This window comes from Gambusia affinis, linkage group LG14 (assembly GCF_019740435.1).
Source record: "Gambusia affinis linkage group LG14, SWU_Gaff_1.0, whole genome shotgun sequence".
NCBI classification, from domain to species: Eukaryota; Metazoa; Chordata; class Actinopteri; order Cyprinodontiformes; family Poeciliidae; genus Gambusia; species Gambusia affinis.
Window position 1 is genome coordinate 3,544,188 of NC_057881.1, and position 21,995 is coordinate 3,566,182.

A 21,995-nucleotide genomic window follows, 5' to 3' on the forward strand; every position below is an offset into this window, starting at 1 on the left:
TTTTCTAATTTTCCCCAGTATGTGATAAGTGAGGAGCAAGACATAAAGATGCATAAATGTAATTGGATAGGTGGAGTCAAAATTTGCTCACGAGGGAACGTTTTTCCCCTAAAAGACTCTTAAAAGTGATTAAAACATGGAAGTGAAAATGATAAATAGAGGAACCAAAACTAAATGAAATAAAAACAATGTGTTTTTAGTTTGCTGGGCAGAACTAATAATTACAGAACAGCTTGTTTATGAAATAGACATTGACTGAATTACCTGATAATTTACTCTTTACATTTTGATTGTTATTAATGAAAAGCCCTAATTGGATTTTTTCAGTAAATTAGCTGATTCTCTGCATTATGCTTCTCAGCTCCATAAAATGCCTTTAAATACTATTTTTTGTGAATGCCCTTAATGAATAAATTGAATTGAATTTATAATAGAAGTAAATTCTCATTCTGTATTTGTTCAGTTTTTTCATAAGTTTATGATTATACTTATAGTTTATAATTTTCCCAGATTTTCTCTCAATGTCATCAACACCTAACAGTGTAGTTAGATTTTTTTTTAATAATCGTAAAGAAAATTATAGAACTGTTTTGTGAGATCAAAGAATAGCAATCATTTCGATTGAACAATGGAATTATGTCAAGAGAATCCCAGAATTAAAAAATAAATCTGCTGTTTTTTAAAAATTTGATGCTGTTGTTTGACCTTTTCCTCTTCTTTTATCTCAGAACACGATAGACACGTTGAACATGCAGGTGGACCAGTTCGAGAGTGAAGTGGAGTCTCTTTCAGTCCAGACGAGAAAAAAGAAAGGAGACAAGGAGGTCAGTCTGCCCCCCTTTCTGAATCATTCATTTTTTCCCCCTTTCATTGCTCTCCCACTGCTGCTTCCAGATTGGTTGGCTTGTCATCCCCACAGCTCCCCTCCTTTTATCTCGCTGTCTCATTTTTGACGGAGAGGTCAGATATCGAACCCTGCTTTCATCTTCTGTCTCTGGCCAACGACGATAACCTTACTGACCGAGTCTCTCTGACTCCAACTTTCCCTTTAAAGTCCTCCCCAGGGACTTCATTTATCAGTAACTTACTGATGTGGCAGTGCAGTCTTTTCAGAGAACCTACAAGTTCTGAATTAAGAATGAATACTTCGTATCCATATGTCACAGGAGCTTATTTATAATGACAGTGAAATGAAAGTGTGCTGCAGACATTACTTTCCCTGAAAGTCCCTCCTGTTTGTTTCTGTGCAGAAAGTTTCAGATTGAGAAGCAGGAAGATTCATGTAGTCTGTTTCTTGTGCAGCTAGCAAAGCTGTCAAAACACAAGGATCAAATCAGTGAGTTCTTGAACGCTGATACAAGTTTGTCCTTCAGTGACCAAAATATCAAGAACAGAAATATGAATAATATTTATAGCAAATGTTTGACTCCTGATGATTTCGGTTGAAGACACAGGTTGGAAATAAACATCGATGCTGATGAAATTTATCACTTCAGACTTACAATTCCTTTGCTTTTGTTAAAAGATTTACAGAGTAAAACAGAGAATAGTGTTAGAGAAGTGTAAAAAGAAATACTTAAACATACATAAAAGCACCCTTCAGCCAAAAAATATCCTTTTAAAATGTGAATAAAAATTTGCTTATGAAATAGATTTTAAACTTTCTAACTTTAAACCTGTACATTGCATCTCAGTGTTTCAGAAATTAAATAAACTAATTTGCTTCTAAAAAAGCTTTTTGAAGTGACCTTTAAGTGTTCACATATACTTTACTGAAACATATGTAGTGTGAATCTAAATTGTACTTCCCTTTGACTTCTATGGTTCCTGTTCATTTTCAGAGTCTGGACTTTATCCAGGGCAGAATTGATGAGGGGAAAAAAAAAAGAATATGGAAAAATATATTTATTTCAAGACTTGATGCAATGTCCCATTGTCTAAATTTTGTATCTGTCCATTTGTTTTAGCTTGTTATATAGATTTTGACCTAGATTTAGAATAATAAATTAAATTAGTAATGAATTTTTGAATTCATTCTCAAATATTGGTCTAAAAAATAAACTATTCCTGTACCATTTTCATGCTAAGATGAAATGTTTTAGGAAGTTTGGGTTTGCTTACCTCCTCCATGCAGTCTAATAACAAACACCCCTTAGTGTCTTTTAAGAGCTTTTGTGTTTTAATAATATCCATTTAGCCAGTTTGTTATTTCCACACCGAGCCCACGCCTTGCGTTCTGTCCAAATAGACACTGGGGGCAAATTAGGACAATTAAACATTTGAGTGTTCTCCAACCTTCAGAGATTGTGTGAATTAACAGTGAAGCACTTGGAGAATAAAATATTGAAATCAGAAAGTGGCACTCTGCCTGTGTACTTTGTGATGCATTAGGCTGGAAAGTGCACATGGCGGTCACTAATGCTCTCGCAGCTTTAAATCATTCCTGATCTCCTTTCTGCACATTTCACTCGTTAAACTTTAAACATGCTTTTATTTTTTGTTTTAGAAGCTGTTAATATTCTCAAATGCTTTCTTGTTTCTCCCTGTTGGAGCTAAATTATTAAGGAAGCTTTGCGTTGTGTGGAGAATAAAATGGTTTATTTTATTTATTTTAAAATAAATCACCTGGCAGCCAAGAGTATAAACATGTGGAGCCTTTTAATGGGGAGATTTTTTTTTTTGTTACCTTGCAATAAACTTGGAAAAAAAAAAAAATACAACTTTATATTGTTGCACAAAGACTTTCAGTATTCAAGATGTCACATGAACAAACTAGTAAATACATTATTGTGAGGAAATGCATGGGAATGCCAAACTTTTGTGAGAGAATGTAAAACTTATTGCATAGGAATGTAAAACCTTCATAAGGTAATGCTAAAAAACCTTTGTGCCTAACAGCTGATTAAGTTGACCTGCTGTTGCCCTACAGAAGCAGGACCGGATCGAGGAGCTGAAAAAGTTTATCGAGAAGCATCGGTATCACATCCGAATGCTGGAGACGATACTGAGAATGCTGGACAATGACTCACTGCAGGTCGAATCCATCAGGAAGATCAAGGTTTGTCAAAACAAATCACAGAGCTGACAAAAACTACAGAGACACACAGCTTTATTATTTAATATTTAACTAGGACTGAAGTATTTGTGATTTCTCTCCAAAGGATGATGTCGAGTACTACAGAGAGTCATCGCAGGATCCAGATTTTGAGGAGAACGATTATATATATGACGATCTCGACCTGGATGAATTCCGTACGTGTAGAAAATATTAGTGAAATATTGAATAAATAATTATAGGAGTCTTTTGGTGCAAGCATTGTGACTTCCCTTGAGGGGAAAACATCTTGATTACACATGAAAACAAGTACAGATGCCATCCTGTGCAAACCTGGTTGTATTGTACTCCAGTGGAGGTCTTGCAAAAAATTCACTTTAAACAAGTATAAGTAGTCCCATAAATATTTTTTTGGTCATTTAAGCTAAAGAATGTGTAAAAATCTTTTAATTACATGAACTCTATAATAAATATTTAACCTTGAGCTCAATAAGTTGAGTTGGTCTAGATCAAACCTTGACCTACAATAGCAAGAGTACAAAAGACTAAAAATTCACAGTAGAGGCTGAAACCTTTTGTCTTTTCTGTTTCCAGCTCAACCATTACTCGCCACCTCCCCATCTGGACCCTCGCACTTGGAGGACGAGATCTTCCAGAACTCCAGCAGCACACCGACCTCCACCACCTCATCCTCGCCAATCCCTCCTTCACCTGCCACTTGCACTACGGTGAGAAAAATTATCCTTTTCGTTTTACGCACATCATCAATTATTTGTCCTTTCTGTTTCTTTTTACTTCTGTTCTTCCTGGTTTTTGGTCTTCTAGCAATATGAGGTTAAAAAACTGAATCATTGACCTGGAAGATGTCTTAATGTAACAATGGTAATCATGAACAATTAAGTCAGTTATTACATTTAGCTCAAATCAAGGCACATCAGTATCTAAAATATGTGCAGAAGGTAATTGCACCATTGCAGAGCCTTGCCATCTGCTCTTTATGTTCTCTTCTATTGGCTTCTGTATCATCTCTTTTGCTTTTACACTCTCATTCAGTGGGTAAAAGTAGTTATTATAAGTCTTTATGTAAGTGGGAGTTATGGTATTGTTCACTGCTGATCAGGAGAGTTTTATTCTGGGATTGAATGTGAAAGATATTTGTGATGGATGCTACAACTACTCATTGAAAATGTAAACTTAATCTCAAAAGTTTCACTTTCACATTTTAACATTGACATAAGACAAGCAGAGTATTTGCTTCATTCCAAATTACACTAATCAAAAGTGGTTTTTACTTTTTTCGGTCATGCAAACACTAAAGCATTACACTTTAGTGTTTGCATAGTATTTAGCAAATTTAAAAAGACGTTTAGAAAAAAAACTGAACTGGTTTCGACTGGTATAGTACTGGCCTCGAAACTGGGAAGTGTGTAGAAATCCTACAACAAAGAAATCCCCTATCTCTCCCAGAGAGGCCCCAAGGCTTAATGCTTGGACCACTTCTTTTTGTATTATGTACTTACTCCAGAGGTTCAGTAGATTCCAGTATCACGGCTTCACAATCGATTCTCACAATATAGCATCTTCATTTATTTATTCATACTTTTGTTCTATATAGATAAATTAAAAAAAATTCTTATAGTTTTTCTTCAATGAAGGTAAGAAAAAAGTATTAATTCTCCTCTGAATCTAAAAGTGTAAATGTTTGTCTTCTAAGTAAATTTATATATTTGGTCTTTTTATCAAATTAATGCATCTTTGAAAATATTCCCTCTTTTAAAAGAGGGAATATTTTCTTGTTAAAATGTGATATTTTAACAAGAAATGAAGTAATTTTTCAAATTTTAGGAAAATTGTTCAATAATTATTAGAACTGAGACTGTATGTTTAAGTCAAGCAAATGAATGAGGTTTTTTTTGTCAGTTTTATTCAGAAATAATTTTGATTTTCAATCATATTCACTCTTTAAAAACATGCTGGATCACCATATTAAATTGCTATAAAATAATTTAATTCAACTTTGAAAGATGTTGACTGTTCTGATAAATGTCATTTTGAAAATGGCCGATGTTAATTTTTTAAATGTAATTTGTGATGCTGTTTGTTTCCTTTTCTGAAACCTGATTGTGATTCAATTTCTAGGAGAACTCAGAAGATGACAAGAAGAGGGGACGTTCGACGGACAGTGAAATCAGTCAGGTTGGTGTAAATGCTAATGCGGACTGCTGTAATGATGAAATGTTGTTTTTGAGATTTTAAATGTAAATAATTAGAATAAATGGACATCTCAGATTTCAACTCATTAATACAATTTTAACATGTTTTTATGATGACTTATGTTATGATGTCATTTATAATGACATACATTTTTATTAAAGCAAGCTCAAATTTTTATTAAAGCATTAATTAATTGCCAGTCTTATCTTGAATTTATTGTGCAGCAGAATTTAACAAACAAAATTCTGTTCGTTCCTTTTCCAGTCACCGGTGAAGAATGGAAATCCCTCCTCGTCATTATCTTCTTCCTCCTCTTCCTCCTCTTCGTCTTCTTCTGCCTCGGGGCTCACCTCATCCTCTCTGGTTTCTGTTGCGGGCGCAGGCATCGGCAGCTCTGGAAGCAGTCATCTTAGCGCAGTGGGGGGTCCTTTCTCCAACACTTTAGCCAGCAGCTACAGCAACGCCACGCAGCAGCCGCCTCACCCGTCAGTGCAGCAGCAGCAGGCCAAAAACTCGCCGAGCTCTTCGGCTCCCATCAACTCCAGCACCTCCACCAACAGCCACAACGCCTCATCGGCGTCCTCGTCATCCAGCACACAGGGACTCCTGACTTCGAACTCCCTGCCCCAGGCGCCTTCGGGTCCCACGGCGACCTCCAACAGCCTTGGCCTCAGTCTGGGGCCCTCTCTGGGGAAAAGCTCCATCTCCACCAGCCCCGGTCTGTCAGGGATGCCGGCGTCCCTAAGCAATATGGTGGGTCTTCTCTCAAGCTCCACCCCAACTCCCTACGCTCAGGCGGCCGCCTCGGGCACGGCCAGCTCAGGGTTACCAAGCTCTCTTGGCGGCGTCAGCAGCTCAGCAACCAACAGCGGCGTGGGCGCCATCGGTAGCGGTAGCATTGCGGTCGGCGGGCCGACGTCCTCGCAGGGAGGCATGCTCGGCACGGCTTCTATAGTGGGGAGTGTCGGCTCGGGGATTCTGGGTTTGGGTTCAGGTCAATCGGGATTGCAGGGGTCTTCCCTGGGGCCGCAGAGCCCCATCGGGAGCTTAGTTCCTGGAAGTGGAATAGGAGTTATTGGAAGCAACGGCGGCACCTCAGCATCCGCAGGGAGCGGAGTCGGAGGAGGAAGCTCATCCCTGTCTGGTGGACCGCTGAGCAGACAGAAGCAGAATGGTAGCACCAGTGAGTATCTGATATCCACACAAGTTCATTCCTCTAAATATAAATAACACCTGTTCTTCTGGCATTTCGGTATATGTAAATTAGAAAATAGAATTTAAACCAATATATTAAGGACTTTTTATGAAATATAAAACAACAAAACACTACTTTTGACCTGACGTTATTATTGTTTCTATTGATTGCTTGGTAAATGCTTTCCTTAAACTATCAGTTTCCTGTCTTACCATGTATATTGGGAAATCTGGAAAAAAAACAACTAATTTAAATGAAAGTAGTCTGGATTTTAGAAAGTGAAATACATCTTGTTAAAGATTCAACCCAGTCATGTCTTTGAAACATGTTTTGCTGTTTTTGATATTTTCCTGATTTGCATAGTGTATGGTTATCAGGTTTAATCTGCTGCAGGATGGAACAACGTAACTCGTATTTTTTTATTTCTTGTCCTTTTCAAAACGTTCATTAAAATACTGTGGTAAAGATTCAGGACTCTGAATTTCCCCAAAGTAGCAGAAATGTTTTAGGCCTGCTATCATCTACAAAAGCTTAGCTACTCAAAATCTTTACACTAGTGCTAATCGGTCAAATGTTTGAATAAAAGTTAAACATAGCTGACACTTTATCTAACCTGCAGAGTGCATTCAACTTAAAAAAAAAAAAAAGCTCTCCAATAAACCCGGACTCTCAAAATATTTTTCATCTTAAAAATTGTGGCCTATATAAATGGTTTTTCATTTTTAACACAGACTCTTGACCTCTGATATTCTGAAACATTTGAGATTATATTTGTTGTCTCTAAATGATCATCTGTGAAGAGTCAGACATTTTATTTATTGAGCTACAGAGTTAATTTCAATGGTTTGCTCTTTCTCTGCAGGTCACAGTGCTATGGTAGCAGATAGCACAACAGACTCCGCCCTCAACAGTGCCACCCAATCACAAAGCAGCCAATCCTCATCTCTGACCTCCACAGCCAATCAGCTGTAAGTTTAAAGTACAAGAAGAACTTTGGAAATAAATTTATTTTCTTCAGCCTAACCGATCTTCAATATTTGTTTATTTATTTATCCTTTTTATATTTGCTTTTTGTTTTTATTGTTATGTTGCTGATTGGCTGAGCAACATATGTGAAATTTATAAATTTGATCACTTGCATCACTGTTCCTCCTTCCCAGTAAGGACACTGGTCCCAGTTTACTTGGCTCCATGGGTTTGTCATCATCCTCTCCTTCTCCGGCGTCGTACAGTGAGGCTAAAACAACGAGCGGAGGAAGCCTTCAGAACGGCCCGCTGTCCTACTCACAGCCACCTGAAAGCATCAAGGTGGGGAGAATGGAGCTTGTCTGCTGTGTTTCCTGATCTTCATCAAACCTTTTGTTCTCTGATGTTCTGTAAATGTCTCTCTAATTAGCTGACTTTTGGTAGCTATTGTTTGCACAAGCTTTTATTCAGGGATAAAAGAGTAAAGAGGGTGTGGAAACAAATGCAAACTAAACTTCCCACATTTATTGTAAGAACAAGAAATTAAACAGGGTATAATTTTCCTTCCATTTAGCAATTATGCAGCACTTTATGATGGTCTCCAGAGTGTTTGAGGGTGTAATGTGATAAAATGTGAAAAAGGCTAAGGATATGAGTAATTTAGCAGAGTTGTCTTAATTGATAATCTCCTGGTTTCCTAAAGGTCTTGAGGTTCTTCTTTGCCTTTTTGCTGCCTTTCCAATCATTTCCAAAGTTTCTTAATTCAAGAATGACCAATATTTTGATTCTACTATAACAGACAACAAACATGCCTTAATAACTGATTTGAAATGGGATCTTTGGGCATTTTTTGCTAGCAGGCTGTGACAAACTATAAACCCACCAGACACCATTTGAATCCAAATCTATCTCTCTTTGGGGAGCACTGCTTGGATGCAAATGTAGCGTTTTGTTCCCATCAAGCTGTTATCTATAGTTGTATTTGTGGATAGAATCTGAAAAGCTGGAATAGTCTTTTTGTATCCAAATGCAAAACAAAAATTCTTCCTTAATGCATTATGTCTTTGTGTAGCACCGATTCACATATATTTTCACAGTTGTGTGTTCATCTGCAAAATCTAGTAAAAATCTGGGAAATGTAAAATTTACCACCTTTGAAATAGATGTAAATGTAACACCAATTGCACAAAAACATCAATAATTGGGGCCTGCCCATAGCAATGCATAAGGAGAGCAGTGACTGACTTGCGAAGCAAGTCAGTCACTGCCTCCATGCATTGCATGGCAGGCACCTATTGTTCTACACCCAATAGAATGTTTCTTTATTATTATTGGGGCCTGCCCATAGCAATGCATAAGGAGAGCAGTGACTGACTTGCGAAGCAAGTCAGTCACTGCCTCCATGCATTGCATGGCAGGCACCTATTGTTCTACACCCAATAGAATGCCTCTTTATTATTTATTTTTCTTCCGTCTCCGTTAATGCGGCTCGTACCGCTGCGAGCCCACCCACAAAAGTGGTATCAAAACGTGCGGCTCGTTCCCGGGACGGGAGCTATTATTTTTGGTGGGATTTGGAGTTACCATGGCGACGTAAAAAGCAAAAAACGACCCCAAAATCACTAACGAGCTCACCAGGTGCATCTCTGTCGTCAAGGGGATGAGGCAACCAGTAAATCCTGAAAATACCCTATTTTTGAGGATTTTCTGTGTAAATCATAACTTTATGTAGAAACGCCATTCAAACTTCATTTTGTAGATACGTCCGTGATCTCTTTTAAAGTGAAGACAGCACGTCAATATGTATTATGGTTTGTCCACAACTTCTTTCTAAGCGACCCAAAGTTTTTGATTTTTGGAAAAATCAGAGTGTGAAGGCCGCTCCGCTAGAGTGAGAGTCAGAGCGACATTTTGACCCCAAATCATTTTTTAACTCGCCCTCACGCTCACAAATATTGCATGATTGGTATCAAACTTGGTCATGACATTGATCGCATGCCTGCTCCGGTCAAATGTTTTCAAAAATTATCTAAGCGCTTACAGTTTTCTCTCCAGGTGCTTCAGAGCAAAGTCATGCGCCAGGGTAGCAGACAGATCTCACTGATTCACTTCCATGTATTTCTGAAAAATTTCAGACCTTGGCACACACTTTTTTAATCTCATCGCTGTTAATACTGTGAGTGAGGTAGAGATATGAATGGCGGGACTATGTGAGCGACAAATAGCCCTCTCATATGCTTCAAGCGGTTTTCGAATATGTATTACGGTTCCCGAGCGGAAAGAGTTTTTTGCAATGCTTTTTTTAGTCAAACTGGCTGGCTCAAACAGAGAATTGTCTCCCCTGGATGTCTCACTCACAGCTGGCAGAGGATTATTCACCATGGCAACGGAACCCAGAGCAGGAGAGCTGCTGAGGACTACAAATACGCATCACTGTAGTTCGAACTAGTAGTTCAGTTAAAACAGAGGAGGACTGAGCTGGCCTTTAGAACAACTTGCTGCTATGGGCTGTATATAACTAATTTAACCCTGTCACTGTTACACATGGGATGAGTCTAGCCCTTTGAAATGAAGCTTACTGAAAATTTCAAAATAAAAGCCCTTGAAAATTTTTACATCAGGTCATTGCTTTTTGAGCGTTATATGACTGATTTAATCCAATGACTGTTATTACACATGGGATGACTTTGACCCTTTCAAATGAAGCTTAACAAAATTTCAAAATAAAAGCTTTGGCAATTTTTACATCATGTAATTGCTCTTTTTGGCTTTATGTGACTGGTTTATCCAAAGCACTCTTACACATTGGATTAGTGTGGGCATTTAATATGAAGCTTACTGCAAATTTCAAAATAAAAGCCTCAAAATGCCCCTCTGGACAGTGCACCAGAGGCTGCAATGATATCATTCTGCATTATCTGTTTATCCGAGGTTAGGAACTGCCTTGCAGTAGCAAGGCAGTTCATTAGCATTAGCCTTTTAGCTTAAATAAGCTATTTTCTATTTTTCAGACTTATTAGCCATGTTTAGTATACTTAATGGAGTAAGTAAATGACAGTAAACATTCTAATGATACCCCACATGCTACTGACAGTATTTATGCTTATATTAGCATATTTGCTCATTTTAGCTAATACACTTACTTTATCATACTGAATGTTGCATGTCCAGCTTACTTAACATTCTTGTGATTCTTCACATGCTATTGATTACATTGCAGCTTTCTTTAGCATTGATGCAAATTCTTAGCATCAGAACGCTGGGTCCAAACCGACGGGCACACTTTGGCAGGCCCCAGTTAAATTTCTTCAGGAATTTTCTAGTATTTATTATTCTTCCGTCAACCGGAATGCGGCTCGCTACTGAGCCCACCCACAAAAGTGGTATCAAAAGCGTCGGCTCCCGGCAGGTGTGCTATTATTTTTATAAGGAATCGGACTTACGATGGCGAAGTAAAAAGTGAAAAACGAGCAAAATTTCCAACTGCCGAAACGCAGAGCATAACTGAAACCAACTGCCGTTTTTTTAGAGTGAGAATTTAAGCAGATTTTTGACCCCAAAGTGATTTTGAAATCGCTGTCACGCCCACAAATATCGCCCGATTGGTATCAAACTCGGTCATGACATTGATACGCATGCCTGCTCCGGTAAAATGTGTTCGATATTTCTCTAGCATTTCTGTCAAGGTGCTTCAGAGCAAAATTATGGGACAGGGTAACTGACGCTCTCCCTGATTCACTTCCATGTATTTCTGAAAAGTTTCTGCACAATATTTTGTCTCATCACTGCAATTACTGTGAATGAGGTAAAAATATGAATTGCGGTACTATCGGAGAAGACAAATAGCCCTCTTATACGCTTCAAACGGTTTTTGAATATGTATTACGGTTCCTGAACGGCAAAGGTTTGTTCGGAGTGCTTTTTCCATATTAATTGGCTGGGTGTCTCACAAAGATAGAATTTTTTTCCCCCCTTTCTGTCTCAAACACACTGACAGTTAGCAGCTGATCCATTACCATAGCAACGGAACACATGGGGCCAGAGCAGCTGATTCATGGGAGGACACTCTGGAATGAGCTGGCCTTTAGAACTACTTGTGTTTTGGGCATTTTATAACAGATTTTAACAAACCATTGTTACACACAGGATTAACCATTGTTACACACAGGATTTTTGCAGCGCCTTATGGCGCTGCAAAAATCTCTGCCTATATTATCTTTTCCTCTCAGGTTATGGCACTGGCTTGCGCAGCAAGCCAGTGCAATGGCATTAACCTTTGACCTAATGATATTAAATAGGACTATTAGAACACCATATCTGTAGTTCTAACTAACACTCAGTTAAAACAGAGCTTCCATTTAGAACTACTGGCTGTTTAGGCCAGTAAATAAGGAATTTAACCCAAACACTGTTAGGCATTGGATTAGTGTGAGCATTTAATATGAAGCTTATGTTTATTTTTCAAAATAAAAGCCTTCATATTGCCCTCAGGTTAATGCATCGCCGTATACATGCAATAATATTAGAATGCTTTATATTCTTCTCTCAGGTTAGGGATCTGCCTTGCGCAGCAAGGCAGATCATTAAGATAAGACTTTTACCTTAAATAAACTATTAGCTATTTTACTTACTTATTAGTCATTTTAAATATACTGAATTGAGTAAGTCAATTACAGAAAACATTCAAATGATACCCCACATGCTATTGGCAACACTTGGGTAAAGATATGTTTGGCCTGCTTTGATCAAAAAAAGTAACTGCTTCAAACAGTTAGGATTCCATCTCTCCCTGTGTGTTTCACTCACATGACAGTTGAGCTGCTCTTTAGAACTACAAAGACTGAAGGTTAGAACTACAACATGGTGGAACTGTCAGTTAGGAGGAGGACTGAGCTGGCCTTTAGAACTACTTGTGTTTTGAGCATTATAGAAACGATTTAACACATTCACTGTTACACATGGGATTAGTTTGACCATTTCTTATGATGCTTACTGAAAATTTCAAAATAAAAGCCTTGGCAATTTTTACATCATATATTTGCTCATTTTTGCTTGACATGATTGGTTTATCCAAAGCACTCTTAGACACTGGATTAGTGTGGGCATTTAATATGAAGCTTACTGCAAATTTCAAAATAAAAGCCTCAATATGCCCCTCTGAATAGTGCACCGCCTTGGCGGTGCAATGATATCATTCTGCATTATCTGGTTCTCTCAGGTTAGGGAGCTGCCTTGCGTAGCAAGGCAGTTCATTAGCATTAGCCATTTAGCTTAAATAAGCTATTACCTATTTTTCTTACTTATCTGCCATGTTTAGTATTCTGAAGGAATTAAGTAAATTACAGAGAACATTCTAATAATATCCCACATGCTACAGAGAGCATTCACGCTAACATTAGCATATTTGCTCATTTTAGCTAATACACTTTATCATACTGAATGGTGCATGTCCAGTTTACTTAACATTATTGTGATTCTATTGATTCTATTGATTACATTGCAGCTTTCTTTAGCATTGATGCTAATTCTTAGCATCACAACGCTGGGTCCAAACCGACGGGCACACTTTGGCAGGCCCCAGTTAAATTTCTTCAGGAATTTTCTAGTAATTATTTATTTTTCTTCCGTGACCGTTAATGCTCGCAGCTCTTGAGCCCACCAACAAAAGTGGTATAAAAACGTGCGGCTCTAACCCGGAATTGGAGATATTACTTTTGGTGGTATTTGGTGTTACCATGGCGACGTAAAAAGCAAAAAACGACCCCAAAATCACTAACGAGCTCACCAGGTGCATCTCTCGTCGTCAAGGTGGACGAGGCAACCAGTAAATCCTGAAAATACCCTATTTTGGAGGATTTTCTGTGTCGTCATAACTTTATGTAGAAACGCCATTCAAACTTCATTTTGTAGATACGTCCGTGTTCTCTTTTAAAGTGAAGACAGCACGTCAATATGTATTATGGTTTGTCCACAACTTCTTTCTAAGCGACCCAAAGTTTTTGATTTTGGAAAAATCAGAGTGTGAAGGCAGCTCCGCTAGAGTGAGAGTCAGAGTGACATTTTGACCCCAAATCATTTTTAACTCGCCTCACGCTCACAAATATTGCATGATTGGTATGAAACTTGGTCATGACATTGATACGCTGCCTGCTCCGGTCAAATGTTTTCAAAAAATTATCTAGCGCTACAGTTTTCTCCAGGTGCTTCAGAGCAAAGTCATGCGCCAGGGAGACAGATCTCACTGATTCACTTCCATGTATTTCTGAAAAATTTCAGACCTTGGCACACAATTTTTTTATCTCATCGCTGTTAATACTGTGAGTGAGGTAGAGATATGAATGGACTATGTGAGACACAATAGCCCTCTCATATGCTTCAAAACGGTTTTCGAATATGTATTACGGTTCCCGAGACAGGGAAACTGTTTTTGCAATGCTTTTTTAGTCAAACTGGCTGGCTCAAACAGAGAATTGTCTCCCCTGGATGTCTCACTCACAGCTGGCAGAGAGGATTATTTACCATGGCAACGGAACCCAGAGCAGGGAGCTGCTTAGGACTACAAATACGCATCACTGTAGTTCGAACTAGTAGTTCAGTTAAAACAGAGGAGGACTGAGCTGGCCTTTACAACAACTTGCTGCTATGGGCTGTATATAACTCATTTAACCCTGTCACTGTTACACATGGGATGAGTTTGGCCCTTTGAAATGAAGCTTACTGAAAATTTCAAAATAAAAGCCCTTGAAATTTTTACATCAGGTCATTGCTTTTTTATGACTGATTTAATCCAATGACTGTTACACATGGGATGACTTTGACCCTTTCAAATGAAGCTTAACAAAAATTTCAAAATAAAAGCCTTGGGAATTTTTACATCATGTAATTGCTCTTTTTGGCTTTATGTGACTGGTTTATCCAAAGCACTCTTACACATTGGATTAGTGTGGGCATTTAATATGAAGCTTACTGCAAATTTCAAAATAAAAGCCTCAAAATGCCCCTCTGGACAGTGCACCGAGGCGTGCAGTGATATCATTCTGCATTATCTGTTTATCGAAGGTTAGGAACTGCCTTGTAGCAAAGGCAGTTCATTAGCATTAGCCTTTTAGCTTAAATAAGCTATTTTCTATTTTTCAGACTTATTAGCCATGTTTAGTATACTTAATGGAGTAAGTAAATGACAGTAAACATTCTAATGATACCCCACATGCTACTGAAAGTATTTATGCTTACATTAGCATATTTGCTCATTTTAGCTAATACACTTACTTTATCATACTGAATGTTGCATGTCCAGCTTAACTTTCTTGTGATTCTCCACATGCTATTGATTACATTGCAGCTTTCTTTAGCATTGATGCTAATTCTTAGCATCACAACGCTGGGTCCAAACCGACGGGCACACTTTGGCAGGCCCCAGTTAAATTTCTTCAGGAATTTTCTAGTTGTTGCCTGCCCCATAGTGCTAATGCAGAGAGACTGACTCTTGGCAAGTCAGTCACTACCTCCATGCATTGCATGGCAGGCACCTATTGTTCTACACCCAATAGAACGCCTCTTATTATTGGGGCCTGCCCATAGCAATGCATAAGGAGAGCAGTGACTGACTTGCGAAGCAAGTCAGTCACTGCCTCCATGCATTGCATGGGCAGGAACCTATTGTTCTACACCCAATAGAACGTCTCTTTATTATTATTGGGGCCTGCCCCATAGCAATGCATAAGGAGAGCAGTGACTGACTTGCGAAGCAAGTCAGTCACTGCCTCCATGCATTGCATGGCAGGCACCTATTGTTCTACACCCAATAGAACGCCTCTTTATTATTCTTAACTTCTTCTTCCGTCAACCGGAATGCGGCTCGTACCGCTGCGAGCCCACCCACAAAAGTGGTATCAAAACGTGCGGCCCGTTCCCGGCAGGTGTGCTATTATTTTTATAAGGAATCGGACTTACGATGGCGAAGTAAAAAGTGAAAAACGAGCAAAATTTCCAACTGCCGAAACGCAGAGCATAACTGACACCAACTGCCGTTTTTTTAGAGTGAGAATTTAAGCAGATTTTTGACCCCAAAGCGATTTTGAAATCGCTGTCACGCCCACAAATATCGCCCGATTGGTATCAAACTCGGTCATGACATTGATACGCGTGCCTGCTCCGGTAAAATGTGTTCGATATTTCTCTAGCATTTACGGTTTTCTGTCAAGGTGCTTCAGAGTGAAATTATGGGACAGGGTAACTGACGCTCTCCCTGATTCACTTCCATGTATTTCTGAAAAGTTTCTGCACAATTTTTTGTCTCATCACTGCAATTACTGTGAATGAGGTAAAAATATGAATTATGTACTATCGGAGAAGACAAATAGCCCTCTCATACGCTTCAAACGGTTTTTGAATATGTATTACGGTTCCTGAACGGCAAAGGTTTGTTCGGAGTGCTTTTTCCATATTAATTGGCTGGGTGTCTCACAAAGATAGAATTTTTTTCCCCCCTTTCTGTCTCACACACAAATGACAGTTACCAGCTGATCCATTACCATAGCAACGGAACACATGAGGTCAGAGCAGCTGATTTATGGGAGGACACTCTGGAATGAGCTGGCCTTTGGAACTACTTGTGTTTTGGGCATTTTATAATTGATTTTAACAAACCATTGTTACACACAGGATTATGTGTAAGTTTTAAATAAAGCTTAATGGAAATTTCCCAATAAAAGCCCCAATATCTCTGTCAGGTGAGTTCAGCGCCGTAAGGCGCTGCAAAAATCTCTGCCTATATTATCTTTTCCTCTCAGGTTATGGCACTGGCTTGCGCAGCAAGTCAGTGCAATGGCATTAACCTTTGACCTAATGATATTAAATAGGACAACCAAAACGCCATAGTGTGGGCATTTAATATGAAGCTTATGTTTATTTTTCAAAATAAAAGCCTGAATATGACCCTCAGGTTAATGCATCGCCGTAAGGCGATGCAATAATATTAGAATGCTTTATATTCTTCTCTCAGGTTAGGGATCTGCCTTGCGCAGCAAGGCAGTCAATTAAGATAAGACTTTTACCTTAAATAAACTATTAGCTATTTTTCTTACTTATTAGTCATTTTAAATATACTGAATTGAGTAAGTCAGTTACAGACAACATTCAAATGATACCCCACATGCTATTGGCAGCATTTAGGTAAAGATATGTTTGGCCTGCTTTGATCAGAAAAACTAACTGCTTCAAACTATTAGGATTCCATCTCTCCCTGTGTTTCACTCTCATGACAGTTGAGCTGCTCTTTAGAACTACAAAGACTGAAGGTTAGAACTACAACATGGTGGAACTGTCAGTTACTACAGAGGAGGTCTGAGCTGGCCTTTAGAACTACTTGTGTTTTGAGCATTATAGAAACGATTTAACACATTCACTGTTACACATGGGATGAGTTTGACCATTTCTTATGATGCTTACTGAAAATTTCAAAATAAAAGCCTTGGCAATTTTTACATCATATATTTGCTCATTTTTGCTTGACGTGATTGGTTTATCCAAAGCACTCTTAGACACTGGATTAGTGTGGGCATTTAATATGAAGCTTACTGCAAATTTCAAAATAAAAGCCTGAATATGACCCTCAGGTTAATGCATCGCCGTAAGGCGATGCAATAATATTAGAATGCTTTATATTCTTCTCTCAGGTTAGGGAACTGCCTTGCGCAGCAAGGCAGTTCATTAGAAATAAGCTATTGGGTATTTTTTGTCTTTTTAGCCATGTTTAGTATACTTAATGGTGTAAGTCAAGTATAGACAACATGCTAGTGAGCTGATTATCATGCTGAATTCATGTTATCAACATGTGATTCTCCACTATTTTTGATTTTTAGCATTGATCAAATTCTTAGCATCAGAGTGTCAAACACACTTTGCAGGCCCCAGTTAAACTTCATTTTTCTAGATTTAACTTCTTTTATTAAGTGAGACAACAAAATGTATCAAATTGTCAACTATTTTTGGTGGACTTGATGGCAAAAAGCACACAAAATTTCCTCAGCCAAAAGACACCAGTTTTTTGAAATTTAAGCAATTTTTTCATTTTAAATCGCCCTCACGCTCCAAATATTGCATGATTGGTATCAAACTTGGTCATGACATTGATCTGGCGTGCCTGCTCCGGTCAAATGTTTTCAAAAATTATCTAGCAACAGTTTTCTCTCCAGGTGCTTCAGAGCAAATCATGCCAGGGTAAGACAGATCTCACTGATTCACTTCCATGTATTTCTGAAAAATTTCTTTTTTCTCATCGCTGTTAATACTGAATGGTATATATATGAAACTATGTGAGGACAAATAGCCCTCTTATGCTTCAAGCGGTTTTCGAATATGTATTACGGTTCCCGAGCACAGTTTTTTGATGCTTTTTTCAAAACTGGCTGGCTCAAACAGAGAATTGTCTCCCCCTGGATGTCTCACACAGCTGGCAGAGGATTATTTACCATGCAGCGGAACACAGGGGCCAGGCATCACTGATTTATGGGAGGACAGGAGGACTGAGCTGGCCTTTAGAACTACTTGCTGCTATGGGCTGTATATAACTAATTTAACCCTGTTACACATGGGATGAGTGTTTTGAAATGAAGCTTACTGAAAATTTCAAAATAAAAGCCCTTGAAAATTTTACATCAGGTCATTGCTTTTTGAGCGTTATATGATTTTCCAATTTACTTTCCTCTGGGATGACTTTGACCCTTTCAAATGAAGCTTAACTTCAAAAAATAAATAAAAGAATTTTTTTTATATCAGTTGCTCTTTTTGGCTTTTGTGCCTGGTTTATCAAAGCACTCTTACACATTGGATTAGTGTGGGCATTTAATATGAAGCTGCAAATTTCAAAATAAAAGCCTCAAAATGCCCCTCTGGACAGTGCACGCCGTGAGATGCAATAATATATCATTCTATATCTGTTCTCAGGTTAGGGAACTGCCTTGCGCAGCAGTTCATTAACGATAACCTTTTAGCTTAAATATTAGCTATTTTTCTTATTAGCCATGTTTAGTATACTTAATGGAGTAAGTAAATTACAGTAAACATTCTAATGATACCCCCCATGCATTGCTACTTAGGTAAAGTATGTTTGCTCTTTGATCTAGCATTTTTTTTTCTGAATGCTTCAGAGTGAAATCATACAGCATTCTCAGATTCAGCATGTATCTGAAAATTTTTTCTGCACACTTTTTTTGTCTCATCATGCAATTCTTAGATGAGGTAAAATATGAAGCATATGGAGCACTAGCCTCTTACAGCAAAATTTTTCAAATATTTTCTAGTTCACGGCAAATTTGTTATGCTTTCCATATTAATTGGCTATTTCAGATGTATTTCTGTCTCACATATGCAGTAAGCAGCTGATCCATTAAACAAAATACAGAGCAGCTGATTTATGGGAGGACACTCTAAAGCTGGCCTCAGAATACTTTTTTGGGATTTATCTGTTTTAACAAACCATTCTTACAAAATGATTAGTGTGAATTTTTAAATAAAGCAATTGAAATTTCAATAAAAGTTATATTTGTCAGGTGGAAGCGCGTAAATCAAAAAAATTCGCCTATTATTTTTGAGGTTATCATTTGGCCAAAGTCAAAACATTAACCTTTGACAATGATATTAAAAAATATCAGAGCAATATCTGTAGTTCTAACTAACATCAGTTAAAACAGAGCTTCATTTAGAACTACTGGCTTTTTGGAAGTAAATGATTTAATCAAAACTGTTGACATTGGATTAGTGTGAGCATTTAATATGACTATGTTTATTTCAAAATAGCCTTCATATTCCCTCAGGTTAATGCATCGCCAGGGTAAATTAGAATGCTTTATATTCTTCTCAGTTGTCTGCCTTGACAAAAGGCAGATCATGATATTTCTTAAATAAACTATTAGCTATTTTACTACTTATTAGCATTAAATATACTGGAGTAAATCAATGAAAAACACTCTATTGATAAATGCTATTAACACTTAGGAAAGATATGTTTGGCCTGCTTTGTCAAAAAGCTGGCTCAAACATGTCTCCCCTGGATGTCTCACTCACATGCAGTTAGATTTTTTTAGAACTACAAAGACTGATTGAACTACAACATGGTGGAACTAGTCAGTTACTACAGAGGAGGACTGAGCTGGCCTTTAGAACTACTTGCTGCTTTTGGGCTGTATATAACTAATTTAACCCTGTCACTGTTACACATGGGATGAGTTTCATTTAATGAGCTTACTGAAATTTCAAAATAAAAGCCTCAAAATGCCCTCTGGACAGTGCACGCTGACAATGATCATTCTGCATTATCTGTTTATCAGGTTAGGGACTGCCTTGCACAGCAAGCAGTTCATTAACATTAGCCTTTTAGCTTAAATAAGCTATCTATTTTTCTTACTTATTGCCATGTTTAGTATTCTGAAGAATTAAGTAAATTACAGAGAACATTCTAATGATACCCATGCTACTGAGCATTATGCTAACATTAGCATTTTTGCTCATTTAGCTAATACACTTACTTTATCATACTGAATGTTGCATGTCCAGCTTACTTAACATTCTTGTGATTGCTATTGATTACATTGCAGCTTTCTTTAGCATTGATGCAAATTCTTAGCATCAGAGCTGGGTCCAAACCGGCGGGCACACTTTGGCAGGCCCCAGTTAAATTTCTTCAGGAATTTTCTAGTTGTATTATTTATTATTCTTCCGTTACCGTTAATGCGGCTCGTGCCGCTGAGCCCACCACAAAAGTGGTATCAAAGCGTCTCGATCCGGGAGGGAGCTATTACTTTTGGTGGGATTTGGAGTTACCATGGCGGCGTAAAAAGCAAAAAACGACCCCAAAATCACTAACGAGCTCACCAGGTGCAAGTCTCACTCGTCAAGGGGATGAGGCAACCAGTAAATCCTGAAAATACCCTATTTTGAGGATTTTCTGTGTAAATCATAACCTTATGTAGAGCGCCATTCAAACTTCATTTTGTAGATCGTCCGTGATCTCTTTTAAAGTGAAGTCAATATGTATTATGGTTTGTCCACAACTTCTTTCTAAGCGACCCAAAGTTTTTGATTTTTGGAAAAATCAGAGTGTGAAGGCCGCTCCGCTAGAGTGAGAGTCAGAGTGACATTTTGACCCCAAATCATTTTTAAATTCGCCCTCATGCACACAAATATTTCATGATTGGTCTCAAACTTGGTCATGACATTGATACGCGAGCCTGCTCGGTCAAATGTTTTCAAAAATTATCTAAGCGCTTACAGTTTTCTCTCCAGGTGCTTCAGAGCAAAGTCATGCGCCAGGGTAGCAGACAGATCTCACTGATTCACTTCCATGTATTTCTGAAAAATTTCAGACCTTGGCACACACTTTTTTATCTCATCGCTGTTAATACTGTGAGTGAGGTAGAGATATGAATGCGGGACTATGTGAGGCGACAAATAGCCCTCTCATATGCTTCAAGCGGTTTTCGAATATGTATTACGGTTCCCGAGCAGGAAACAGTTTTTACAATGCTTTTTAGTCAAACTGGCTGGCTCAAACAGAGAATTGTCTCCCCTGGATGTCTCACTCACAGCTGGCAGAGGATTATTTACCATGTAGCGGAACCCAGAGCAGGGAGAGCTGCTGAGGACTACAAATCGCATCACTGTAGTTGAACTACTAGTTCAGTTAAAACAGAGGAGGACTGAGCTGGCCTTTAGAAAAAACTTGCTGCTATGGGCTGTATATAACTAATTTAACCCTGTCACTGTTACACATGGGATGAGTCTAGCCCTTTGAAATGAAGCTTACTGAAAATTTCAAAATAAAAGCCCTTGAAAATTTTTACATCAGGTCATTGCTTTTTGAGCGTTATATGACTGATTTAATCCAATGACTGTTACACATGGGATGACTTTGACCCTTTCAAATGAAGCTTAACAAAAATTTCAAAATAAAAGCCTTGGGAATTTTACATCATGTAATTGCTCTTTTGGCTTTATGTGACTGGTTTATCCAAAGCACTCTTACACATTGGATTAGTGTGGGCATTTAATATGAAGCTTACTGCAAATTTCAAAATAAAAGCCTCAAAATGCCCCTCTGGACAGTGCACGCGGGGAGTGCAGTGATATCATTCTGCATTATCTGTTTATCGAGGTTGAGGAACTGCCTTGCGCAGCAAGCAGTTCATTAACGATAACCTTTTAGCTTAAATAAGCTATTTTCTATTTTTCAGACTTATTAGCCATGTTTAGTATACTTAATGGAGTAAGTAAATGACAGTAAACATTCTAATGATACCCACATGCTACTGAAAGTATTTATGCTTATATTAGCATATTTGCTCATTTAGCTAATACACTTACTTTATCATACTGAATGTTGCATGTCCAGCTTAACATTCTTGTGATTCTCCACATGCTATTGATTACATTGCAGCTTTCTTTAGCATTGATGCAAATTCTTAGCATCAGAGCAGCTGGGTCCAAACCGGCGGGCACACTTTGGCAGGCCCCAGTTAAATTTCTTCAGGAATTTTCTAGTTCTTATTATTCTTCCGTCACCGGAAT

At 38.2% G+C, this 21,995-nt stretch overlaps 1 protein-coding gene across 1 annotated transcript in view; it reads left to right on the forward strand.

Moving 5' to 3' along the window:
- cnot3b (CCR4-NOT transcription complex, subunit 3b) overlaps nt 1-21,995 on the forward strand; it is a 52,084-nt gene that overhangs the window by 12,381 nt on the left and 17,708 nt on the right. The window contains exons 7-14 of the mRNA XM_044137832.1: nt 729-824; nt 2,930-3,058; nt 3,162-3,252; nt 3,650-3,783; nt 5,195-5,251; nt 5,534-6,452; nt 7,327-7,432; nt 7,625-7,772. Coding sequence (XP_043993767.1) covers nt 729-824; nt 2,930-3,058; nt 3,162-3,252; nt 3,650-3,783; nt 5,195-5,251; nt 5,534-6,452; nt 7,327-7,432; nt 7,625-7,772 — 1,680 coding nt within the window. The remainder of the gene's footprint in view (nt 1-728; nt 825-2,929; nt 3,059-3,161; nt 3,253-3,649; nt 3,784-5,194; nt 5,252-5,533; nt 6,453-7,326; nt 7,433-7,624; nt 7,773-21,995) is intronic.